Source organism: Bos indicus x Bos taurus, chromosome 3 (assembly GCF_003369695.1).
Source record: "Bos indicus x Bos taurus breed Angus x Brahman F1 hybrid chromosome 3, Bos_hybrid_MaternalHap_v2.0, whole genome shotgun sequence".
NCBI classification, from domain to species: domain Eukaryota; kingdom Metazoa; phylum Chordata; class Mammalia; order Artiodactyla; family Bovidae; genus Bos; species Bos indicus x Bos taurus.
In genome coordinates, this window is record NC_040078.1 from 93777896 (window position 1) to 93800197 (window position 22302).

The 22302-nt window shown below is 43.3% G+C and overlaps 1 protein-coding gene across 1 annotated transcript; it reads left to right on the top strand.

Moving 5' to 3' along the window:
* Window positions 1–1628: 1628 nt before the first annotated feature.
* LOC113889874 (cytochrome c oxidase assembly factor 7) lies at window positions 1629–21957 on the top strand. Its single transcript, XM_027537241.1, has 3 exons — window positions 1629–1811; window positions 4591–4731; window positions 20722–21957. The coding sequence occupies exons 1-3, from the start codon at window positions 1706–1708 to the stop codon at window positions 21168–21170; spliced, it is 696 nt and encodes a 231-aa protein (XP_027393042.1). The 5' UTR covers window positions 1629–1705; the 3' UTR covers window positions 21171–21957.
* Window positions 21958–22302: the final 345 nt, after the last annotated feature.

A 22302-nucleotide genomic window follows, 5' to 3' on the forward strand; every position in this document is an offset into this window, starting at 1 on the left:
GTGAAAGTGAAAAGTGAAAGTGAAGTTGCTCAGTCATGTCCAACTCTTAGCGACCTCATGGACTGCAGCCTACCAGGCTCCTCCGTCCATGGGATTTTCCAGGCAAGAGTACTGGAGTGGGTTGCCATTGCCTTCTCCAACACTCTGCATGGTGTGGCCAAATTAAAAAAAAAATCTCCTATGAATTTTTAAAACAAAATTGGGATTTCAAAGACATTTCCTATGTGCAGTAATCTGCTCTTCAATAAGGAAGCAGTCGGAAGTAGTCCACTCTCTGATGACTTTAGGGATAGATTAATAGCTATAGGTGATGGGAAACCTCAGATCGAGCTCCACTGAAGGCTCTAGACTGGGACTGGCTGGGACTCAAAGATGAATAGGAACTATGTTTGGACAGCTTTCAGTCTAGGCTTTACGAAACCAATGATTCTGAGCAGGAGAAAAATAAAAAACCAGCTGAAGTTCCTCTCCTCTTTCCCATATCTTTGACATGTTCCTCTTGTATCTCATTCTTTCATTTAAAAAAAATTTATGGCACAGCAACACTCACTTCCTGTGTGACCTTGGACAAGTTGCTTAACCTGTCTATGCCTCTTCTTAATTGTCCAAATGAGGATAATAATGTGACCACAAGGTCACAGTGAGTGCCATGAGAATTAAAGGAGAATTATTTATTAAGCTCTTAGAATAGAATCTGGAACAAAGTTCAGCACTGTTTAAGCATTAACAGTCTTATTATAACTACTACAACAGCCTTATTATAACAGTCTTATTACTACAACCAGTACAGCTACAGTGTTCTAGTTATCACCTTCCATAGCCATCCATCCCTTAGGTCATTCGGTCATTCATGTTGGAGGCAGTGGGTAGGTCTGGGAGAAAAATAGAGATGTATCAGTCCTTTCATTGTGCTTGTATTGACTTATGAATACTAGTTTGTCCAGCTACACCTGGAACATAGTAGGTGCTCAAAATACAAAGGTCTTCCTGCTAACCCGCAAGTTCTTTAAAGGCAGTAACCATACTCCCTCAGCTGTTGTAATTCTAAAACCAAGCACTCGGTGACGCACGCTTAGGGAATACCGAATTAACGAATGTGATAAATGACCGCAGGCAGAGAAACATTACCACCACAGGGCTGGCACAAATATAAAGTGCTGCAGAAACACTCGGGGAAGGCGATGGCAGCCCACTCCAGTACTCTTGCCTGGAAAATCCTATGGACGGAGGAGCCTGGTAGGCTGCAGTCCATGGGGTCGCGAAGAGTCGGACACGACTGAGCAACTTCACTTTCACTTTTCACTTTCATGCATTGGAGAAGGAAATGGCAACCCACTCCAGTGTTCTTGCCTGGAGAATCCCAGGGACGGGAAGCCTGGTGGGCTGCCGTCTATGGGGTCGCACAGAGTCAGACACGACTGAAGCGACTTAGCAGCAGCAGCAGCAGAAAGACTGCTACCGGCTTTACGTGTGGGCTGACCAGAGGAAAACTTGGGACAGCCAAAGACCAACACCTTGAGGACAAATGACTGCCCAAAGCTCAGGACGCTCCTCCTCCCCAGCGCAGGGCTGAACGCGGACCTTGGCGGCACGCCCCTCCAAGGCTCCGCCCCTTCGCCGGCTCACGTGACCGTGGGGGCGGGAGGACGTGCGGCGCGGGCAGGGTCGGAGCGGCGGGGTGGTTTTAACTGGGCTAGCGAGAGCCATGGCGGGCTTGGTGGACTTTCAGGACGAGGAACAGGTGAAGTCCTTTCTGGAGAACATGGAAGTGGAGTGCAACTACCAGTGCTACCGCGAGAAGGACCCGGACGGTGAGCGCCGCCTGCAGGGCCTTAAGGACACGTGGAGGCTCCGGCCTCGGGGACGGGGACTGATGGGTCACGCGAGCGACCTCTGAGGGGATCTGGAAGGGGACGCGGGTGTCTGTGGGTCGCTGACTGCTGTGTGTGTGTGTGTGGGTCGCTGACTGCTGTGTGTGTGTGTAAGTAAGTAAGTAAGGGGCGGGTTGGATTCCACAGAGCTTCGGGGCACGCAGCGGGAGCATGCTCTGGCCGCCCCGAGCCCGGAGGCCTGGCGAGAAGGAAGAGAAGCGCTAGGGCATTTGGAGCAGAGAGACTACGGCTACATCAGGGAACTGATAAAATGCTCTGTCCTCGTGGAGCTTACATTCTCCTGGGGGTTATTGGAAAATAAACCTAATAAATGTTTAGAAGGTAGTAAGTGCAGTGGGAAAAAGAACTGACTGAGAGGTCTCAGCCGTTCAGGAGGGCAACTTTAAATTGAGTGGTCAGGGTGAATCTTTGAGAAGGTAGCATTTGAACAAAGTGTTGAAAAAAGTAGGGGAGGTGCATGCCAGGCAGAGGTGCATGCCAGGCAGAGGTAAGGGCTTGTGAAAAGCCCCTGAGGTATGAATGTGCCCCGTGTGTTCTGGGAACATTGAGTTGACTTCAGTTGTGGGTGGATGGTGATGTCCAGAAGGGGCCATCCAGAGCAGCCAGTACCTTTGGGTGGTTTTCTTCTTAGTGCTTTTTTTCCCCTTTTATTTATTTATATGGCTGCACCTGGTCTTAGTAGTGGCATGCAAAGTCTTAGTTGTCACATCTGAAATCTAGTTCCCTGACCAAGGATCCAGCCTGGGCCCCCCTGTATTGGGAGCTCGTAGTCTTAGCCACTGGACCACCAGGGAAGTACCCATACTTTTAAAGAAAGAAAAAAAAAAAAGATATTGGCCCTGCCTTCTAATAGCTTGCAGCCTTGCTCCAAGCTGCCCAACTACACAGAGTTGCTCTGAAGTAGGATGGCTTAACAGAGTCCATGAGGTGCAGAATGGTTGGGGAAGACTCCTGGAAGAGGTCAGGAAGAATAGGCTAGTAATGCTGATTAAATGGAGGGAGTGAAGAAAATGCTCTTTCAGAAAATTGAAGTCAGAATGTAGTTAGAAATAAGATTGAGGAGGGATGGACCTTGGGCCACAGTGTGTCAGATCTTGAAGGCTGGGGTAAGGCATTTGAAAGCCGTTATTGTGTAGGCAGTGGAGAGCCATGCATGTGTTTTTGTACTCTGGAGATACACTAAGCAGTGAAGGAAGGGTGGGTGGGCATATAAGAAGTGCAGGATGCTGCTCTTGAGAGAGTCTGAGAGGAGGCAGTTTCTATAGCTAGTTCTGTAGTACTCTTCAAAATCATCATTTCTCAGCCAGATTACTGAAGTGACTTTCTAACTTGATTCTCCATTTGCACCCTAACTCCCTTAAATCTATTCTCTACTCATAAACTGATACTTAAATTTTAATTTCATTATGTTATTTACTAGATTTTCAGATGACAGAAGAAACACATTTTTGTCATTATTGGTGTTGGAGTGGGTCCCCTCACACATGACTTCCTCCATATTCATCCAGATACATACAGACATATTTATTAGAGTGACGTTTTAAAGATGCAAGTTGAATTATATCACTTCCCTTCCTAAATCCTTCCAGTGGTTTGCCATTGACTTGGAATAAAATCCGTTTCTTCCTATCTAATGTAAGGCCCTCTGATTGGTCCCTGCCTTTTTCTCTTTTCCTGCCCCTCCTGGATCCAGCTACATTATACCTTATTTGTGTCAAGCTTATTCTCTTTTTTAAGTCTTTTTATGTACTGTTCCTTGTGCCTGAGTCTTTCTGTCTCCTTCCCATTTCATTGTCTTTAAATAGCTAGTTCATTCTTGTTATTCACATCTCAGCTCATACATTGAAATCCTCAGTGAGGCCCTACCTGATTACCCGGTCTGTGTTAACCATTTCCCCCCAAATGCCCAGCAAACTGTCATATCATCCTGTTTTATTTCACTGATGGTGTTTATTAAGGTTTGAATGCATCTTGTTAAGCTATTTATTTATTGTGTTTCCTCCTCTAGACTGTAACTTTTAGGAGGACAGGTGACTATATTCCCAGCAACTAAAGCAGTGTCTACTATGTTCTACTATGTTGTTGCAGGTAGATGCTCAAATATTCATTGAATGAAAGTTAACAAGAGGTGGGTGTTGTTGTGGATGAAGAAAAGGTACAGAGGGGAGAGTTGTTAAGGAGAGGCTTGCTGGAAATAGACTACCAAGGAGAGGGAGTCTTATTTCTAACTCCTTTGGTAGCTGCAATTTCAACTCTTTCTTCATGTACCCAGCCTGGCCAAGGATTAAGATATAGTCGTCAAAGAACTGCTTCTTGCTGCCATGAAGACTGACCTATTGACCCTTTTGGTTCTCACTGTTTAAATGCTGAACTTCTGAGAAGTTCCAAAGCTAGCAAAGTTTCATCATTGAAGCCAGTGGATCTCTGGGCCTTGTTGACAGAGAATAGAAGGGCTGGTGAGTAGTAGAGCCATTGTAGGGGCCAAGGTCTTCCCGCTTTATACATTGTCAGTCCCAGGCTGAGGGCAGACAGTGCCATTTGTAGGAGTGGCTGAACATGCATTTTTTGTGGTGAAGTCACCTTGCCACAACTCAAGAGGACAGAGGCTTGTCCTAATAAAAGGCACATCCGGCCTGCCACACCTGGACCCTCCCCACTCCCCCAGACTTGAACGACAATTTTTGCCCTTTCCTCACAGGTTGCTATCGGCTGGTGGACTATTTGGAAGGGATCCAGAAGAATTTTGATGAGGCTGCCAAGGTGTTGAAGTTCAACTGTGAAGAGAACAAACACAGTGATAGCTGCTACAAACTGGGGGCCTATTATGTGACTGGGAAAGGTAAGGAGGGGCCTGCTTTCTTTGGTCCTTATCATCGATGGTAGTGGTGAGGCCACATGTGAGGCTCATACTGAGTTCTCTTTACAGATGGGTCTTCACAGGCATTGGGGAAGCATGTTGTAGGAAAATTTGGAGTCAAGAGTTCAGCAAAGTGCTGGAGGGAAGAGCATAGCCTTTCAAGTTAGGCAGACCTTGTGTGTGCTTAGTCATGCCCAACTTTGTGACCCCATGGACTGTAGCCCGCCAGGCTCCTCTGCCCATGGGATTTCCCAGGCAAGAATTTTGGAGCAGGTTGCCATATCCTTCTCCAGGGGATCTTCCTGACCCAGGGATCAAACTGACATCTCCTGCATTGGCAGGCAGATTATTTTATCACTGAGCCACCTGCGGAATCCCTTAGGCAGACCTTCAGTTAAGTTCAGTCGCTCAGTCCTGTCCGACTGTTTGCAACACCATGAATTGCAGCACACCAGGCCTCCCTGTCCATCACCAACTCCCGGAGTTCACCCAAGCTCATGTCCATCGAGTCGATGATGCCATCCAGCCATTTCATCCTCTGTCATCCCCATCAGAGTCTTTTCCAATGAAGCAACTCTTCGCATGAGGTGGCCAAATTATTGGAGTTTCAGCTTTACCATCAGTCCTTTCAATGAACACCCAGGACTGATCTCCTTCAGAATGGACTGGTTGGATCTCCTTGCAGTCCAAGGGACTCTCAAGAGTCTTCTCCAACACCACAGTTCAAAAGCATCAATTCTGCAGCGCTCAGCTTTCTTCACAGTCCAACTCTCACATCCATACATGACCACTGGAAAAACCATAGCCTTGACTAGACGGACCTTTGTTGGCAAACTAATGTCTCTGCTTTTGAATATGTTATGTAGGTTGGTCATAACTTTCCTTCCAAGGAGTAAGTGTCTTTTAATTTCATGGCTGCAATCACCATCTGCAGTGATTTTGGAGCCCAAAAAAATAAAGTTTGACACTGCTTCCACTGTTTCCCCATCTACTTCCCATGAAGTAATGGGACCAGATGCCATGATCTTCGTTTTCTGAATGTTGAGCTTTAAGCCAACCTTTTCACTCTCTTCTTTCACTTTCATCAAGAGACTCTTTAGCGCCTCTTCACTTTCTGCCATAAGGGTGGTGTCCTCTGCATATCTGAGGTTATTGATATTTCTCCCAGCAATCTTGATTCCAGCTTGTGCTTCTTCCAGCCCAGCGTTTCTCATGATGTACTCTGCATATAAGTTAAATAGGCAGGGTGACAATATACAGCCTTGATGTACTCCTTTTCCTACTTGGAACCAGTCTGTTGTTCCATGTCCAGTTCTAACTGTTGCTTCCTGACCTGCATATAGGTTTCTCAAGAGGCAGGTCAGGTGGTCTGGTATTCCCATCTCTTTCAGAATTTTCCACAGTTTATTGTGATCCACACAGTCAAAGGCTTTGGCATAGTCAATAAAGCAGAAATAGATGTTTTTCTGGAACTCTCTTCTTTTTTCCATGATCCAGCAGATGTTGGTAATTTGATCTCTGGTTCCTCTGCCATTTCTAAAACCAGCTTGAACATCTGAAAGTTCACGGTTGACATATTGCTGAAGCCTGGCTTGGAGAATTTTGAGCATTACTTTACTAGCATGTGAGATGAGTGCAATTGTGCGGTAGTTTGAGCATTCTTTGGCATTGCCTTTCTTTGGGATTGGAATGAAAACTGACCTTTTCCAGTCCTGTGGCCACTGCTGAGTTTTCCAAATGTGCTGACATATTGAGTGCAGCATTTTCACAGCATCATCTTTCAGGATTTGAATAGCTCAACTGGAATTCCATCACCTCCACTAGCTTTGTTCGTAGTGATGCTTTCTAAGGCCCACTTGACTTCACATTCCAGGATGTCTGGCTCTAGATGAGTGATCACACCATCGTGATTATCTGGGTCGTGAAGATCATTTTTTGTACAGTTTTGTGTATTCTTGCCACCTCTTCTTAATATCTTCTGCTTCTGTTAGGTCCATACCATTTCTGTCCTTTATTGAGCCCATCTTTGCATGAAATGTCCCCTTGGTAGCTCTAATTTTCTTGAAGAAATCTCTAGTCTTTCCCATTCTATTGTTTTCCTCTATTTCTTTGCATTGATCGCTGAGGAAGGCTTTCTTATCTCTCCTTGCTATTTGGAACTCTGCATTCAGATGCTTGTATCTTTCCTTTTCTCCTTTGCTTTTGGCTTCTCTTCTTTTCACAGCTATTTGTAAGGCCTCCCCAGACAGCCATTTTGCTTTTTTGCATTTCTTTTCTATAGGGATGGTCTTGATCCCTGTCTCCTGTACATGTCACGAACCTCTGTCCATAGTTCATCAGGCACTCTATCCATCAGATCTAGTCCCTTAAATCTATTTCTCACTTCCACTGTATAATCATAAGAGATTTGATTTAGGTCATACCTGAATGATCTAGTGGTTTTCCCTACTTTCTTCAATTTAAGTCTGAATTTGGCAATAAGGAGTTCATGATCTGAGCCTCAGTCAGCTCCCAGTCTTGTTTTTGCTGAAGTATAGAGCTTCTCTGTCTTTGGCTGCAAAGAATATAATCAATCTGATTTTGGTGTTGACCATCTGGTGATGTCCATGTGTAGAGTCTTCTCTTGTGTTGTTGGAAGAGGGTGTTTGTTATGACCATTGCGTTCTCTTGGCAAAACTCTATTAGCCTTTGCCCTGCTTCATTCCATATTCCAAGGCCAAATTTGCCTGTTACTCCAGGTGTTTCTTGACTTCCTACTTTTGCATTCCAATCCCCTATAATGAAAAGGACATCTTTTTAGGGTGTTCTAAAAGGTCTTGTAGGTCTTCATAGAACTGTTCAACTTCAGCTTCTTCAGTGTTACTGGTTGGGGCATAGACTTGGATTACTGTGATATTGAATGGTTTGCCTTGGAAATGAACAGAGATCATTCTATCGTTTTTGAGATTGCATCCAAGTACTGCATTTCGGACTCTCTTGTTGACCATGATGGCTACTCTATTTCTTCTAAGGGATTCCTGCCTGCAGTAGTAGATATAATGGTCATTTGAGTTAAATTCACCATTCCAGTCCATTTTAGTTCACTGATTCCTAGAATGTCGACGTTCACTCTTGCCATCTCCTGTTTTACCACTTCCAGTTTGCCTTGATTCATGGACCTGACATTCCAGGTTCCTGTGCAATATTGCTGTTTACAGCATCGGACCTTGCTTCTATCACCAGTCACATCCACAACTGGGTATTGCTTTTGCTTTGGCTCCATCCCTTCATTCTTTCTGGAGTTGTTTCTCCACTGATCTTCTGTAGCAAATTGGGCACCTACTGACCTGGGGAGTTCCTCTTTCAGTATCCTATCATTTTGCCTTTTCATACTGTTCATGGGGTTCTCAAGGCAAGAACACTGAAGTGGTTTGCCATTCCCTTCTCCAGTGGACCACATTCTGTCAGACCTCTCCACCGTGACCCGCCTGTCTTGGGTGGCCCCACACGGCATGGCTTAGTTTCATTGAGTTAGACAAGGCTGTGGTCCGTGTGATTAGATTGGCTAGTTTTCTGTGATTATGGTTTGTGTGTCTGCTCTCTGATGCCTCTCGCAACACCTACTGTCTTACTTGGGTTTCTCTTACCTTGGACATGGGGTATCTCTTCAGGGCTGCTCCAGCAAAGTGCAGCCACTGCTCCTTACCTTGGACGAGGGGTATCTCCTCACCGCCGCCCCTCCTGACCTTGAACATGGAGTAGCTCCTCTCAGCCTTCCTGCACCAGCGCAGCCACTGCTCCTTGGATGTGGGGTTGCAGACCTTAGGGAATGTTAACTCTGTGTATCAGTTATATCACCTGTAAAATGGAGAAAAAACAATACTTTCTTCATAGGTCTTTGTGAAGATTAAATAGGATAATGTAGGTAAAGGTATCAGCATGTGCCTGGCACAGAAGAAGGGACTAGTAATCAGTTCCTTTCCATCTGTCTTTTCTCCTCATGCCTTAATTGCAGTTGATATTGAGTAGTGTTTAAGTTGCCTTGTGTTGCGTGCTGCTCATCATGTCCGACTCTTTATAGCCCCATGGACTGTAGTCTACCAGGCTCCCCTGTCCATGCGATTTTTCGAGACAAGAATATTGGAGTGGGTTGCTGTTTCCTAATCTAAGGGATCTTCCTGACCCAGGGATTGAACTCACATCTCTTGTGTCTCCTGTATTGGCAGGCAGATTCTTTATTCTGTGCCTCCTAGGAATTACCTATTGCTAAATAATAAATTATCCCAACAAACCTATCATTTCACATAGTTTCTTTGGATCAGGAATTTGGGAGTGGTGAGCTGTGTGCCTCAGGGTCTCTCAATTAGGCTGCAGTCAAGACACTAGCCAGGAAGCCAGGCTGTATGTAGTCTTTTGAAGGCTTGACTGGAACTAGACTCTTCAATCCTAAGCAGGCTCACTCACTTGGCTGTGAAGGCTTCCATTCTTTGCCAGATGTTGTCAAGAGACCTTGGTTCCTTGTGACATGGATCTCTTCATGGGCTACTTGTATGTCCTTGTGACATGGCATTTGGCTTCCTCCAGAGTGAGTGATCCAAAAGAAGGATCAAGATGGAATCCACAGGGTCTTTTATAACCTACTCTTGGAAGTCACATGCTTTTCATTACTATACCATTCTGCTTATTTGAAGTGAGTCAGTAAGTTTAGCCTGCACTAATTAGAGGGAACTAAAATTCTACCTCTTGAAAGAAGGACTATCAAGAATTTATGGGCTTGTTTGAAAACCACCACAAGTTGGGAATATAACCTAAGACAGGCAGCTCTTTTTTTTGCTGACTAGTTCATAAGCTTTTTGAGGATGATATAATTCATTCATCGCTTGTTCCTAGTGCCCAGTGAAGCCTGGTTAGAAGGACAATCAGTAAAAGTTTGCTGAAGAGGATGCCTTTTTTAAATCTCTGGAACTCTGTGGACTCTTTCTGCCTTCACATGGAACATACGGTCTGTGGTAGTCTCAAATTTGAAGAAAGTTTAGCATTAACAGGAATATAAAGTTCCCTCGCTTAAGCAGAGGGGCATTTCTTTAGCCCATTTTCATTAATTTATGGTTTGTAAGTAATATATAGCTGCATTATTATTTTTTAAAAATCTGTGTGCCAATAGTAGCAGTTTAGTTAAATAATGTTACTTCCATCAACTAGAATGTTATTTAACCCATTAAAAAATAATGTTTCTAAATAGTTTTTGTTGATGTCAGGAAGAGTTTATAATATAATATTCAATGAAGAAAGCTGAACAGAAAATTATGTGTGAACTCACCTGTACAATATAGCATGGAAAAATAAAAATGTTCCTAGATGTTAGTTTCTGAATATATGTCTTATCTTTATATCATATTTTATTATATTTTTCATAAGGACTTTTGTTGTTCTTCAGTCACTCAGTCATCTCTGACTCTTTGCGACCCCATGGACTGCAGTATGCCAGGCTTCCCTGTATTTCACTATCTCCCAGAGCTTGCTCGAACTCATGTCCATTGAGTCAGTGATGCCATCCAACCATCTTGTCCTCTTTTCTCCTCCTGCCTTCAACCTTTCCCAGCATCAGGGTCTTTTCCAGTGAGTCAGCTTTTCGCAAAAAGTGGCCAAAGTGTTGGAGCTTCAGCATCAGCATCAGTCAGCCTCCAATGAATATTCAGAATTGATATCCTTTAGGATTGACAGGTTTGATCTCCTTGCAGTCCGAAGGACTCTCAAGAGTCTTCTCCAACACCACAGTCAAAAACATCAGTTCTTCAGCGTTCAGCCTTCTTTATGGTCCAACTCCCACTTCCAGACATGACTACTGGAAAAACCATAGCTTTGACTAGATGGACCTTTGTTGGCAAAGTAATATCTCTGCATTTTAATATGTTGTCTAGGTTGGTCATAGCTTCTCTTCTAAGGAGCAAGCATCTTTTAATTTCATGGCTGAAGTCACCATATGCAGTGATTTTGGAGCCCAAGAAGATAAAGTCTGTCACTGTTTCCATTGCTTCCCCATCTGTTTGCTGTGAAGTGATGGGACTGGATGCCATGATCTTCGTTTTTTGTATGTTGAGTTTTAAGCCAGCTTTTTCACACTCCTCTTTTACCTTCATAAAGAGGCTCTTTAGTTCCTCTTTGCTTTCTGTCATAGGGTTGTGTCATCTGCATATCTGAGGTTATTGATATTTCTAGCAATCTTGATTTCAGCTTGTGCTTCATCCAGTTTGGCATTTCACATGATGTACTCTGCATATGATTGTACTTCGTCTACATATGATTCATCTGCCTGCCTGCATATGCTTCATCTTCATATGCTTGTGCTTCACCCATGCATTTTGCATGATGTACTCTGCATAAAGCAAAATGATTGTCTAAGGAGGCCTTACAAATAGCTGAGAAGAGAAGCCAAAGGCAAAGGAGAAAAGGAAAGAGATACTTATTTAAATGCAGAGTTCCAAAGAAGAGCAAGGAGAGATAACAAAGCTGTCCTCAGAATATATTTTTCCATCCTCTCACTTTCAGTCTGTATGTGTCTTTAGGTCTGAAGTGGGTTTCTTGTAGACAGTGTATATATGGGTCTTGTTTTTGTATCCATTCAGCCAGTCTGTGTCTTTTGGTTGGAGCATTTAATCCATTTACATTTAAAGTAATTATTGATATATATGTTCCTATTGCCATTTTCTTAATTGTTTGGGGTTGAGTTTGTAGATCTTTTTCTTCTCTTGTATTTCTTGACTATATAAGTTCCTTTAACATTTGTTGTAAAGCTGGTTTGGTGGTACTGAATTCTCTTAACTTTTGCTTGTCTGAAAAGCTTTTTATTTCTCCATCAATTTTGAATGAGATCCTTGCTGGGTACAGTAATCTTGGTTGTAGATTTTTCCCTTTCAGTACTTTAAATATATCCTGCCATTGCCTTCTGGCCTGCAGAGTTTCTGTTGAAAGATCAGCTGTTAAACATATGGGGTTTCCCTTGAATGTTACTTGTTGCTTTTCCCTTGCTGCTTTTAATATTCTTTCTTTGTGTTTAGTCTTTGTTATTTTGATTAGTATGTGTCTTGGAGCGTTTCTCCTTGGGTTTATCCTGTATGGGACTCTTTGCACCTGTTGGACTTGATTGACTATTTCCTTTTCCATGTTGGGGAAATTTTCAACTATAATCTATTCAAAACTTTTCTCATACCCTTTCTTTTTCTCTTCTTCTTCTGGGACCTCTATAATTCAATTATTGGTGCATTTGATATTGTCCCAGAGGTCTCTGAGACTATCCTCAGTTCTTTTCATTCCTTTACTTTTTTTCATTCTGATCTTCAGAAGTTATTTCCACCATTTTATCTTCCAGCTCACTGATTTGTTCTTATGCTTCAGATATTCTGCTATTGATTCCTTCTAGAGTATTTTTAATTTCAGTAATTGTGTTGTTTGTCTCTGTATGTTTATTCTTTAATTCTTCTAGATCTTTGTTAATTGATTCCTGCATTTTCTCCATTTTGTTTTCAAGGTTTTTGATCATCTTGACTGTCATTATTCTGAATTCTTTTTCAGATAGTTTGCCTGTTTCCTTTCATTTATTTGGACTTCTGTGTTTCTAGTTTGTTCCTTCATCTATGTAGTATTTCTCTGCCTTTTCCTTTTTTTTTTAAACTTACTGTTTGAGGTCTCCTTTTCCCAGGCTTCAGGGTTGAATTCTTTCTTCTTTTTGGTTTCTTCCCTCCTCAGGTTGGTCCAGAGATTTGCGTAAGCTTTGTATAGGGTGAGATTTGTGCTGAGTTTTTTTTTTCCTCTCTGATAGGCAAGGCTGTGTGAAGTGGTAGTCCTGTCTGCTGATGATTAGGTGTGTATTTTTCTTTTGTTGTTTAGATGAAGCGTCCTGCACAGGGTGCTACTGGTGGTTGGGTGATGCCGGGTCTTGTATTCAAGTGGTTTCCTTTGTGTGAGTTCTCACTGTTTGATGCCTCCTAGGGAGAAGGTGATGGCACCCCACTCCAGTACTCTTGCCTGGAAAATCCCATGGATGGAGGAGCCTGGTAGGCTGCAGTCCATGGAGTCGCTAGGAGTCGGACACGACTGAGCGACTTCACTTTTACTTTTCAGTTTCATGCATTGGAGAAGGAAATGGCAACCCACTCCAGTGTTCTTGCCTGGAGAATTCCAGGGACGGGGGAGCCTGGTGGGCTGCCGTCTATGGGGTCACACAGAGTTGGACACGACTGAAGTGACTTAGCAGCAGTAGCAGCAGGGTTAGTTCTCTGGTAGTCTAGGGTCTTGGAATCAGTGCTCCCACTCCAAAGGCTCAGAGCTTGATCTCCGGTGAGGAACGAAGATTCTACAAATGGTTATGGCATTAAGTGAGATTAAAACAGATATCCAGTAATCAGAAACCAAACAAATGGCAATTACAAAATCAGGCAAATAATAATTAAAATAATGGAATATACACGTACACATATATACCGCTGAGCAAAGTCAAAACAGTCCAACAGAAATAAAGTACAGTTGATTGACTTGGCGAACAAAGGAAATAATAAGTTATATTTACCAGTTAAGAACAAATTTAACTAAAGCACAAACTGGAAAACAAAACTAAAGCAAGGTGCCAAGAGGGGAATAAAGCAGTGAAAACAAAACTAACAAATATGTTGAGAGGAAAGAAAGAATACATATGTGAAGTCAAAAAGAGGTAGATAAAGATTTATATACATTAAAGATTAACTGCAAGAGGAAAAGAACAGTAGGAAAAGCAAACAAAGGGATAAACTTAGAAAAAATAATAGGTTTAAAAAATTAAAATTAAAAAAAGAAAAGAAAAAAAGGAAGACACAGAACTGACTTCCCTGGTGGTTCAGACGGTAAACCGTCTGTCTACAACGCGGGAGACGTGGGTTCGATCCCTGGGTCGGGAAGTTCCCTGGAGAAGGAAAAGGCAACTCACTCCAGTACTCTTGCCTAGAAAATCCCACGGACAGAGAAGCCTGGTGTCCATGGGTTGCAAAGAGTCGGACATGACTGAGCAACTTCACTTTCACTTTCAATGTAGAGGCAGAGGTTTATAACAACAACAAAAAATGTGACAGAGAAAAATCTCAAAAACTTAATTAGATTTCATAGTGCCAAAGGAGAAAAGGAAAGATATAAGCATCTAAATGCAGAGTTCCAAAAGCAAGGAGAGATAAGAAAGCCTTCCTCAGCGATCAATGCAAAGAAATAGAGGAAAACAATAGAATGGGAAAGACTAGAGATCTCTTCAAGAGAATTAGAGATACCAAGGGAACATTTCATGCAAAGATGGGCTCGATAAAGGACAGAAATGGTATGGACCTAACAGAAGCAGAAGATATTAAGAAGAGCTGGCAAGAATACACAAAACTGTACAAAAGTGATCTTCACGACCCAGATAATCACGATGGTGTGATCACTCATCTAGAGCCAGACATCCTGGAATGTGAAGTCAGGTGGGCCTTAGAAAGCATCACTATGAACAAAGCTAGTGGAGGTGATGGAATTCCAGTTGAGCTATTTCAAATCCTGAAAGATGATGCTGTGAAAATGCTGCACTCAATATGCCAGCACATTTGGAAAACTCAGCAGTGGCCACAGGACTGGAAAAGGTCAGTTTTCATTCCAGTCCCAAAGGCAATGCCAAAGAATGCTCAACTGCTAAGTTACTTCAGTCGTGTCCAACTCTGTGCGACCCCATAGATGGCAGCCCACCAGGCTCCCCCGTCCCTGGGATTCTCCATGAAAGTGAAAAGTGAAAGTGAAGTCACACAGTCGTGTCCGACTCTTAGCGACCCCATGGACTACAGCCTACCAGGCTCCTCCATCCATGGGATTTTTCAGGCAAGGGTACTGGAGTGGGGTGCCATTGCCTTCTCCGAAGAATGCTCAAACTACCGCACAATTGCACTCATCTCACATGCTAGTAAAGTAATGCTCAAAATTCTCCAAGCCAGGCTTCAGCAATACATGAACCGTGAACTCCATGATGCTCAAGCTGGTTTTAGAAAAGGCAGAGGAACCAGAGATCAAATTACCAACATCTGCTGGATCATGGAAAAAGCAAGAGAGTTCCAGAAAAACATCTATTTCTGCTTTATTGACTATGCCAAAGCCTTTGACTGTGTAGATCACAATAAACTGTGGAAAATTCTGAAAGAGATGGGAATACCAGACCACCTGACCTGCCTCTTGAAACCTATATGCAGGTCAGGAAGCAACAGTTAGAACTGGACATGGAACAACAGACTGGTTCCATATAGGAAAAGGAGTATGTCAAGGCTGTATATTGTCACCCTGCTTATGTAACTTATATACAGAGTACATCATGAGAAACGCTGGGCTGGAAGAGGCACAAGCTGGAATCAAGACTGCCGGGAGAAATACCAGTAACCTCAGAAATGCAGATGACACCACCCTTATGGCAGAAAGTGAGGAGGAGCTAAAGAGTCTCTTGATGAAAGTAAAAGAGGAGAGTGAAAAAGTTGGCTTAAAGCTCAACATTCAGAAAACTAAGATCATGGCATCTGGTCCCATCACTTCATGGGAAGTAGATGGGGAAACAGTGGAAACAGTGTCAGACTTTATTTTTTTGGGCTCCAAAATGACTGCAGCTGGTGATTGCAGCCATGAAATTAAGAGACGCTTACTCCTTGGAAGGAAAATTATGACCAGCCTAGATAGCATATTCAAAAGCAGAGACATTACTTTGCCAACAAAGTTCTGTCTAGTCAAGGGTGTGGTTTTTCCAGTGGTCATGTATGGATGTGAGAGTTGGACTGTGAAGAAAGCTAAGCGCCGAAGAATTGATGCTTTTGAACTGTGGTGTTGGAGAAGACTCTTGAGAGTCCCTTGGTCTGCAAGGAGATCCAACTAGTCTGTTCTAAAGAAGATCAGTCCTGAGTGTTTATTGGAAGGACTGATGGTAAAGCTGAAACTCCAATACTTTGGCCATCTCTTGCAGAGTTGACTCATTGGAAAAGACTCTGATGCTGGGAGGGATTGGGGGCAGGAGGAGAAGGGGACGACAGAGGATGAGATGGCTGGATGGCGTCACCGACTCGATGGATATGAGTTTGAGTAAACTCCAGGAGTTGGTGATGGATAGGGAGGCCTGACGTGCTGCAATTCATGGGGTCGCAAAGAGTCGAACACAACTGAGCGACTGAACTAACTGACTGAACTGACCACAGAGGGAGGAAAAAAGAAAAAAAAAAATTCAAAATCCAAAGAATCTACAGAACAAGTCAAAGCATAAGAATAATAGTTTTTCTTGAGTCACTATTGTCAGAGTCCTTTCCCTCGCTGGGAGTCACAGTCCACCTCACCTCGCTAGGATGCCCTCCAACACTGTGCTGATCTCTGGACGTGCTGTGGGGCAGCTCAGATTCTAATCTGGTCCTACTCCTGTGTGTTCTTGCCTCCAATGTCCACAGCTATCAAAACTAGTACGTTTTCTTTTGTGGGAGCTCTCAGTGACCTTTTATATATTCCATAGACACAGAGTCTGCCTAGTTGATCGTGTGGATTTAATCTGCAGCTTGTACAGCTGATGGGAGGGTTTTGGGTGTTCTTCCTTATCCATACTGCTCCTGGGTTTCAACTGTGGTTTTATTTCCACCTCTGCATGTGGGTCGTCCACTGGGATTTGCTTCTGATGCTGCCCTGGAGGATTTGGGTTTGTCCCTCTGAGGGCAAGGTGTGGAGGTTGGTGCAGCTTTTTGGGTCTCAGGGGTTCTGGCAGCACCAGGTACTCAGGGGAGTTGGCAGCTAGGGCAGCAGGAAATACAGTGCTTTAGAAGGATATGGCTACCAGTATTGGCCAATACGCTCCAGAATTCTTGCCTGGAGAACCCCCCTCCCTGGCAGAGAAGCCTGGCAGGCCACAGTTTATAGGGTCTGAAAGAGTCAGACATAACTGAAGCAACCCTGCGTGCATTGATGCAAGACTTTTTTTGCCTGTAGCAGCTCTGCCCCAATGAGAGTTGAGCATGAAGGTGGTGCTTGGCTTGCGGGTACCCTGGTGGCGCCAAGTGTGCAGGGACATGGACTGCCTCAGCTGCAGGAGTTATCACCTTATCAGAATTTTTTTGTGAGCCTCTTGTAGCTGGCAATCAGAAGCCCTCTTTGGCCAGTCTTTCTCTGTAGCTCTGCCCATTCAGGTGCTTAGAGGGCTCCCTTGCCTGGGGTCCTTCTCTGTTATTCGACGCATCAGGCACTTAAAGGGGCATCCTCGATGGGGTCCTACTCTGTAGTTCAGGTGCATCAGTCACTTAAAGGGGCACCCTGGGTGGGGCCCTGCCCTGTAGTGATTCAGGCATTTGATGGGCCAGCCTCTGTATTGTTCAGCTGCCAATGCTGGCTTGTGGAGAGAAGCTATGGTGATGGCTCCACCCCGTAGGCACGACTCAGCAGTATTCCATGCATCCATGGCTGTCCAGCTTTCTTCTACAGGCATTTCCCACCACAGTCTCCTCCCTCACATCCTCTCAATCCATCTCTCCGCAGTCAACAGCAGCCCTTGCCCTCGGGTTGCTCCACAATCCCTAAACTCCAGCTCCCCGCCACTGCCCCTTCCAGGGCACCTGCATCCCTGTCTGGAGTATGTATGGCTGCAGCAGGACTATCTGATTCTCATTCCATTTAGGCTGCCACAGATCAGCTGTTTAACTTTCAGCCTTAAATGTTTCTCCTCTGGCTCAGACAAGTGACCCGACGTGGGGCTTGGACCCCCGCTTCAGTTTCCCCACCTGCCAAGGGCAGGTCCAGTCCTCCTGACACTCCTGTTCTTCCCCCTAGTTCCTTCTCCTACCAAGTTTTGCGTGGTTCTATATATTATTTTCCTCCGGTCAGGTACTCTGGTCCACTCTCAGCTGGTGTTCTGTATGCATTTCTGTGTCTGAAAGTGTATTCCTGATGTATCTGTGGAGAGAGATGTACTCCACGTCCACTACTCTTCCACCATCTTATTCTTCCATGAAATTCTTAATTGTTTTCTCTCAAATTATTATGCCCCTGTTGTCTTTCAGTTTAGCAAGTGGTGTCTCTCCCTACTGAGTAGCTCATGACCAGTTTGTCTTTAAAATATGTTTCAAATCTATCCTCTCTTCTTTTCCTGCTACTATAGTTATTCAAGCCACCCTTCTTTCCTGCATCATTAATTCAGGTCTCTAATCATCTTTCCATTAAGCAACTGAAATGAACTTTTAAGGATATAAACCATGGATTCCACAAAATATATGAAGCAACTGCTTTTAGACATTGGGAGATAACTCAGTGCAGTAGTGTGATCCCTGAGAAAAGGGGAACACACAGGATGAGCCCCACGCTTTGGCTTTCTGCCTGGAGGTACTTTTCAGACTAGGAAGAAAGGTAGAAGCCAAGTAGATTGTGATACTCTTGCTGAATGGATGAGGCATAGGTCAGAGTTTCTGGCCACTGAGGCTGCTGGAAGATCAGGCCTCAGAAGGTCAAGCCTCAGAAGGATCAGGCTGATTCACCAGTGAATGAATAGTTACCTGCCAGAACAAAACTCAGCAGTCTTTGGTAAAAGGTGAGAGATTTATGTGATATGAAGAGTAACCAGAGTATAGTAGTTTGTAAGGGAATACAACAAAACCCAGACTGAATAAAGTATCATCTACAATGTGCAGGAATAAGGAATTACTAAACGTTAAAAAAAAAAAAAAAATCAGTCAATAGAAACAGACCCAGATGTGACAGGAATGTTGGAATTAACTGTCAAAATACTTTTAAAACAGGGAAATAAGTATGTTAAAGAATTTAAACAAAAAATGGACACAATGAATGAACAGATGGGCAATTGCATCAGAGAAACTGAAACTATTAAGAATCAAATGAACTCCTGTGATTGAAAAATATAATATTTGAAATGAAAAATTCACTGGATAGGCTTAACAACAAATAGAACACTTCAAAAGCAAATAAACAGTGAATCTGAAAGATCAGTGAACTTAGAGGATTGTAGATTTTCTCTTAAACTGAAGCACTGAGACAAAAAAAGCAGAAAACTTCCCCAACCGTCAGAGTCTCAACCCATAGGGTTCAGTGTCCCTTAATCTAACACAGCGTGTGTTGGAGCCCAGAAAGAAAATAGATTGGGACAGAAAAAAAATTTTTGAAGAAATGATAGTATAAATTTTCCAAATGATGGAGCCAGGACTGGAGCCTCAGTTTTCTGCCTGCAGAGCTCAGGCTTCATTAACCTTGTTTCCTGTATCTCTCTGAGTTGAAATAATGTATCTAACAAAAAGTAGAAGGCAGGAGAAGAGAGGTGGGGAGAAGTAGGAGAATTCCCCTTTTATAGTTGTGAGTCAATACTGTCTGAAATTTGGTTAAAACAAAATAAAAGTGGAATCCCCTGGCAGTCCAGTGGTTAGGACTCTGTGCTTCTGCTGCACCACCATGAAACACCCCCCGGCCCCAGCCCCTTGCCTCCGGCCAAAAACCCGGTAACTTTAACGTTTAAATGTTTTTAATAATTTATAACTCCAGGGCCTCATTTAGGAAATATCTCTGTTGAAGAAATACTCATTTGAAGTTAGCAGTTTGTCTTAATAAATGCAAGTAAAATCAAAGTTAAATTTTTTATTTACAAGTAGCATGTGTAATCTGGTTTTCCAAAGTGCAGTTGACCTTCAAACAACACAGGTTTGAATGATGCAGGTTCACTTCCATGGGGATTTTTTCAACAATAAATACAATAGTAATGCTCCGTGATTTCCATCCCCTGTTGGTTCAGTCTGGGTGCACAGGAGCACATTTAGGGAAGGTTGACTCTTAAGCTAGTCTCGGATTTTCAGATTTTTGGCTGCATGGAGAGTGGGTGTCCCTCACAGCTTTCAAGAGTCAACTGTACTTCTATCTAGCTATCCATTCAGCCAGCCAACATTTAATTCAAACACATACTACAAAGATGACTGGAATGGTGTTCTCTTAATGATGTTTTTTTCCTAGGTGGTGTATTTGGGATGACTTCTTTAAAAACTAATGTTGAGATATGTTTCTCTTTTTTTTAGGAATGAGGGATTTTGAGAATAGGGGATTTGAAATGTTCTGTTAAAACAAACAAACAAACAAAAACTAAAGAAAAAAGCAGGCCCTGTCACCACCTCTGCTTAAAATGATCCATTAGCAGTTTTCCATTGCTCCGAGGTTAAAGTACAGGGTCCTTAAGAAGACCCATCAGACCCTGCGTGAGCTAGCCCCTGCCTGCCTCACCGCCCTTCCTTAGTGATTTCTGAGTTATAGCACATGGGCTCCTTTTCTCTCTGTATTCTGTTCCTGCTGCTGGGAACAGTTTTCTTTGCCTTTTTTTTTTCCCCACTCCATATTTTTCTTTTCATTATTTTTTCCATTATTTCACAGCTCAAATGTCACTTCTTTGGAGAAATTTTCCTTTACGTCACCTCTTAGTTCAGAGCCTTGATCATTCTCATAGCATCCTGTACTCTTTCTCCATATGCTTGTCACACTTAGAATCATACATTTACTTGTGTGGTGTTTAATGTCTGTTTTATTAGACCACAAAATCCACAAGGGCAGGGTCATTATCTTTTTATTCCTTAGAACCTAGCATAGTAATTGGCAATTAATATATATTCAGTATATATTTAAATTAACAAACATTTGGCGAAGTGCTTATAAGATGCCGTGATCTTGCTGTTATCCCAGAGGTAAATATCATTTACCAATAAGGACGAAGCTAAGGCTGAGAAGCTAGTCATTTCACCCTTTTTACCTGTTTGGGCTTCCTTATAAGATACCATTTGAGCAGAAGATTCTGTGGCTGAAAAAGCTGTAAGTTCTGTGTACTATGACAGGCCATCTTCTTTTCATGCTGCTTTAGCTCAAAGTTTATGAACTTTATTTGGGAATTGCTTCCTGACTTTGACCTGAGACATTCAGGTTCTGTCCTGGCTTGGATTGACTTTTTTTCTTTCTTCCCAGGTGGACTATCCCAGGATCTGAAAGCTGCTTCCAACTGCTTTCTGATGGCATGTGAGAAGCCGGGAAAGAAGTCCACCGAAGCATGCCACAATGTTGGTCTCCTGGCACATGATGGACAGGTCAATGAGGATGGCCAGCCCAATCTGGAGAGGGCCAGAGACTACTACACAAGGGCCTGTGATGGCAACTATGCTGCTAGCTGTTTCAACCTCAGTGCCATGTTCCTGCAGGGTGCCCCCAGCTTTCCCAAGGACATGGGCCTGGCATGCAAATACGCAATGAAAGCCTGTGACTTGGGCCATGTCTGGGCCTGTGCTAATGCCAGCCGCATGTACAAGCTTGGGGATGGTGTCGATAAGGACGAAGCAAAGGCTGAGGAACTAAAAAATCGGGCCCGGCAGCTGCACAAAGAACAGCAGAAAAGTGTCCAGCCTTTAACGTTTGGCTAGGGTGGCCCACCCTCCCATGCTACAGACAGCTTGATGCTGGCACCTCCTATTTCTGATGGAGCCCTTGAAGGTCGACTTGCTAGAGAAGAAAGACTTGGTGTTTAATATTAGTAACTCTGATTACATAGACCCATTGCTCCCCAGTGTCACCTGCTCAGATGTAGTCTAAAATGTTTATTTTGGTCAATATTTGTTTATCTGGTGTGATCCACATTTATAAGATCTTGGTTCTCAAACTCTTTTCCTTTTCTGTGAAAAACAGCAGACTAGTGAGCCATAAAGATTGTGGGGGTGGGAAAGAGAGAGCAGGAAACTGGAAAAATTAGTAGCCACAGGCCTGAAGGAATCACCATCATCACCATTATTTTTAGTTGGGAGAGCTTAAAAAAATCAAAGTATCTTGATTTACATAATAGCGGGTTTAAGGAGCTAAGAACAGTTAAATAGTCAGGACTGCCACCTGCTGACTTATGCAGTCATTGGTGTGGGCTGCTTTTTTTGTTTTTAGAGTCAGATTTTTCAATAAATTCAGAGATTGGGAGTTATGTGTGATGTAAAGATAAAGGTCATTATGCTTCTGAGTTGCTCAAGAGGGTATAACAGAAAACTTCCGTTAGTGGAGACATTCACATGTTAAAAATAACATCCTCAGGCCACTCATTTGGTACTGTTAATAAAGTAACTTACTTACCCTAGAAATCTGTAAGCAAGGGATTTATGATACGTTTTGTCTCTCAGAACTGAACCTTTTTCACTGTTCTTGTGAATAAACTATCTTGATTGGTTAGTGTGTGCCTGCTAAGTCGCTTCAGTCGTGTCCAACTCTTTATTACCCTAGGAGCTGTAGCCCCCTAGGCTTCTCTGTCCATAGCGATTCTCTGGGCAAGAATACTGGAGTGGGTTGCCATGCCCTACTGGGGCATCCTCCTGACCCAGGGATTGAACCTGAGTCTCTTATGTCTCCTGCACTGGCAGTTGGGCTCTTTACCACTAGCTCCACGTGGTAAGCCCTGATTGATTAGTAGTTTGTCCTATTCTCTCCAGATTCTTGGTAGGGTAGAAATGATTTTCTTTGTGGTGGTTGTGCCTTTTAAGAATATTTGCTTTTTCTGTTATCTTCCTTACTTGACAC

Coding starts and splice junctions, on each gene's coding strand:
- LOC113889874 (XM_027537241.1), top strand. CDS start 1,706: ATGGCGGGCTTGGTGGACTTTCAGGACGAGGAACAGGTGAAGTCCTTT. Junction 1,812..4,590: donor CCGCGAGAAGGACCCGGACG/GTGAGCGCCGCC, acceptor CTTTCCTCACAG/GTTGCTATCGGCTGGTGGAC. Junction 4,732..20,721: donor CTATTATGTGACTGGGAAAG/GTAAGGAGGGGC, acceptor CTTTCTTCCCAG/GTGGACTATCCCAGGATCTG.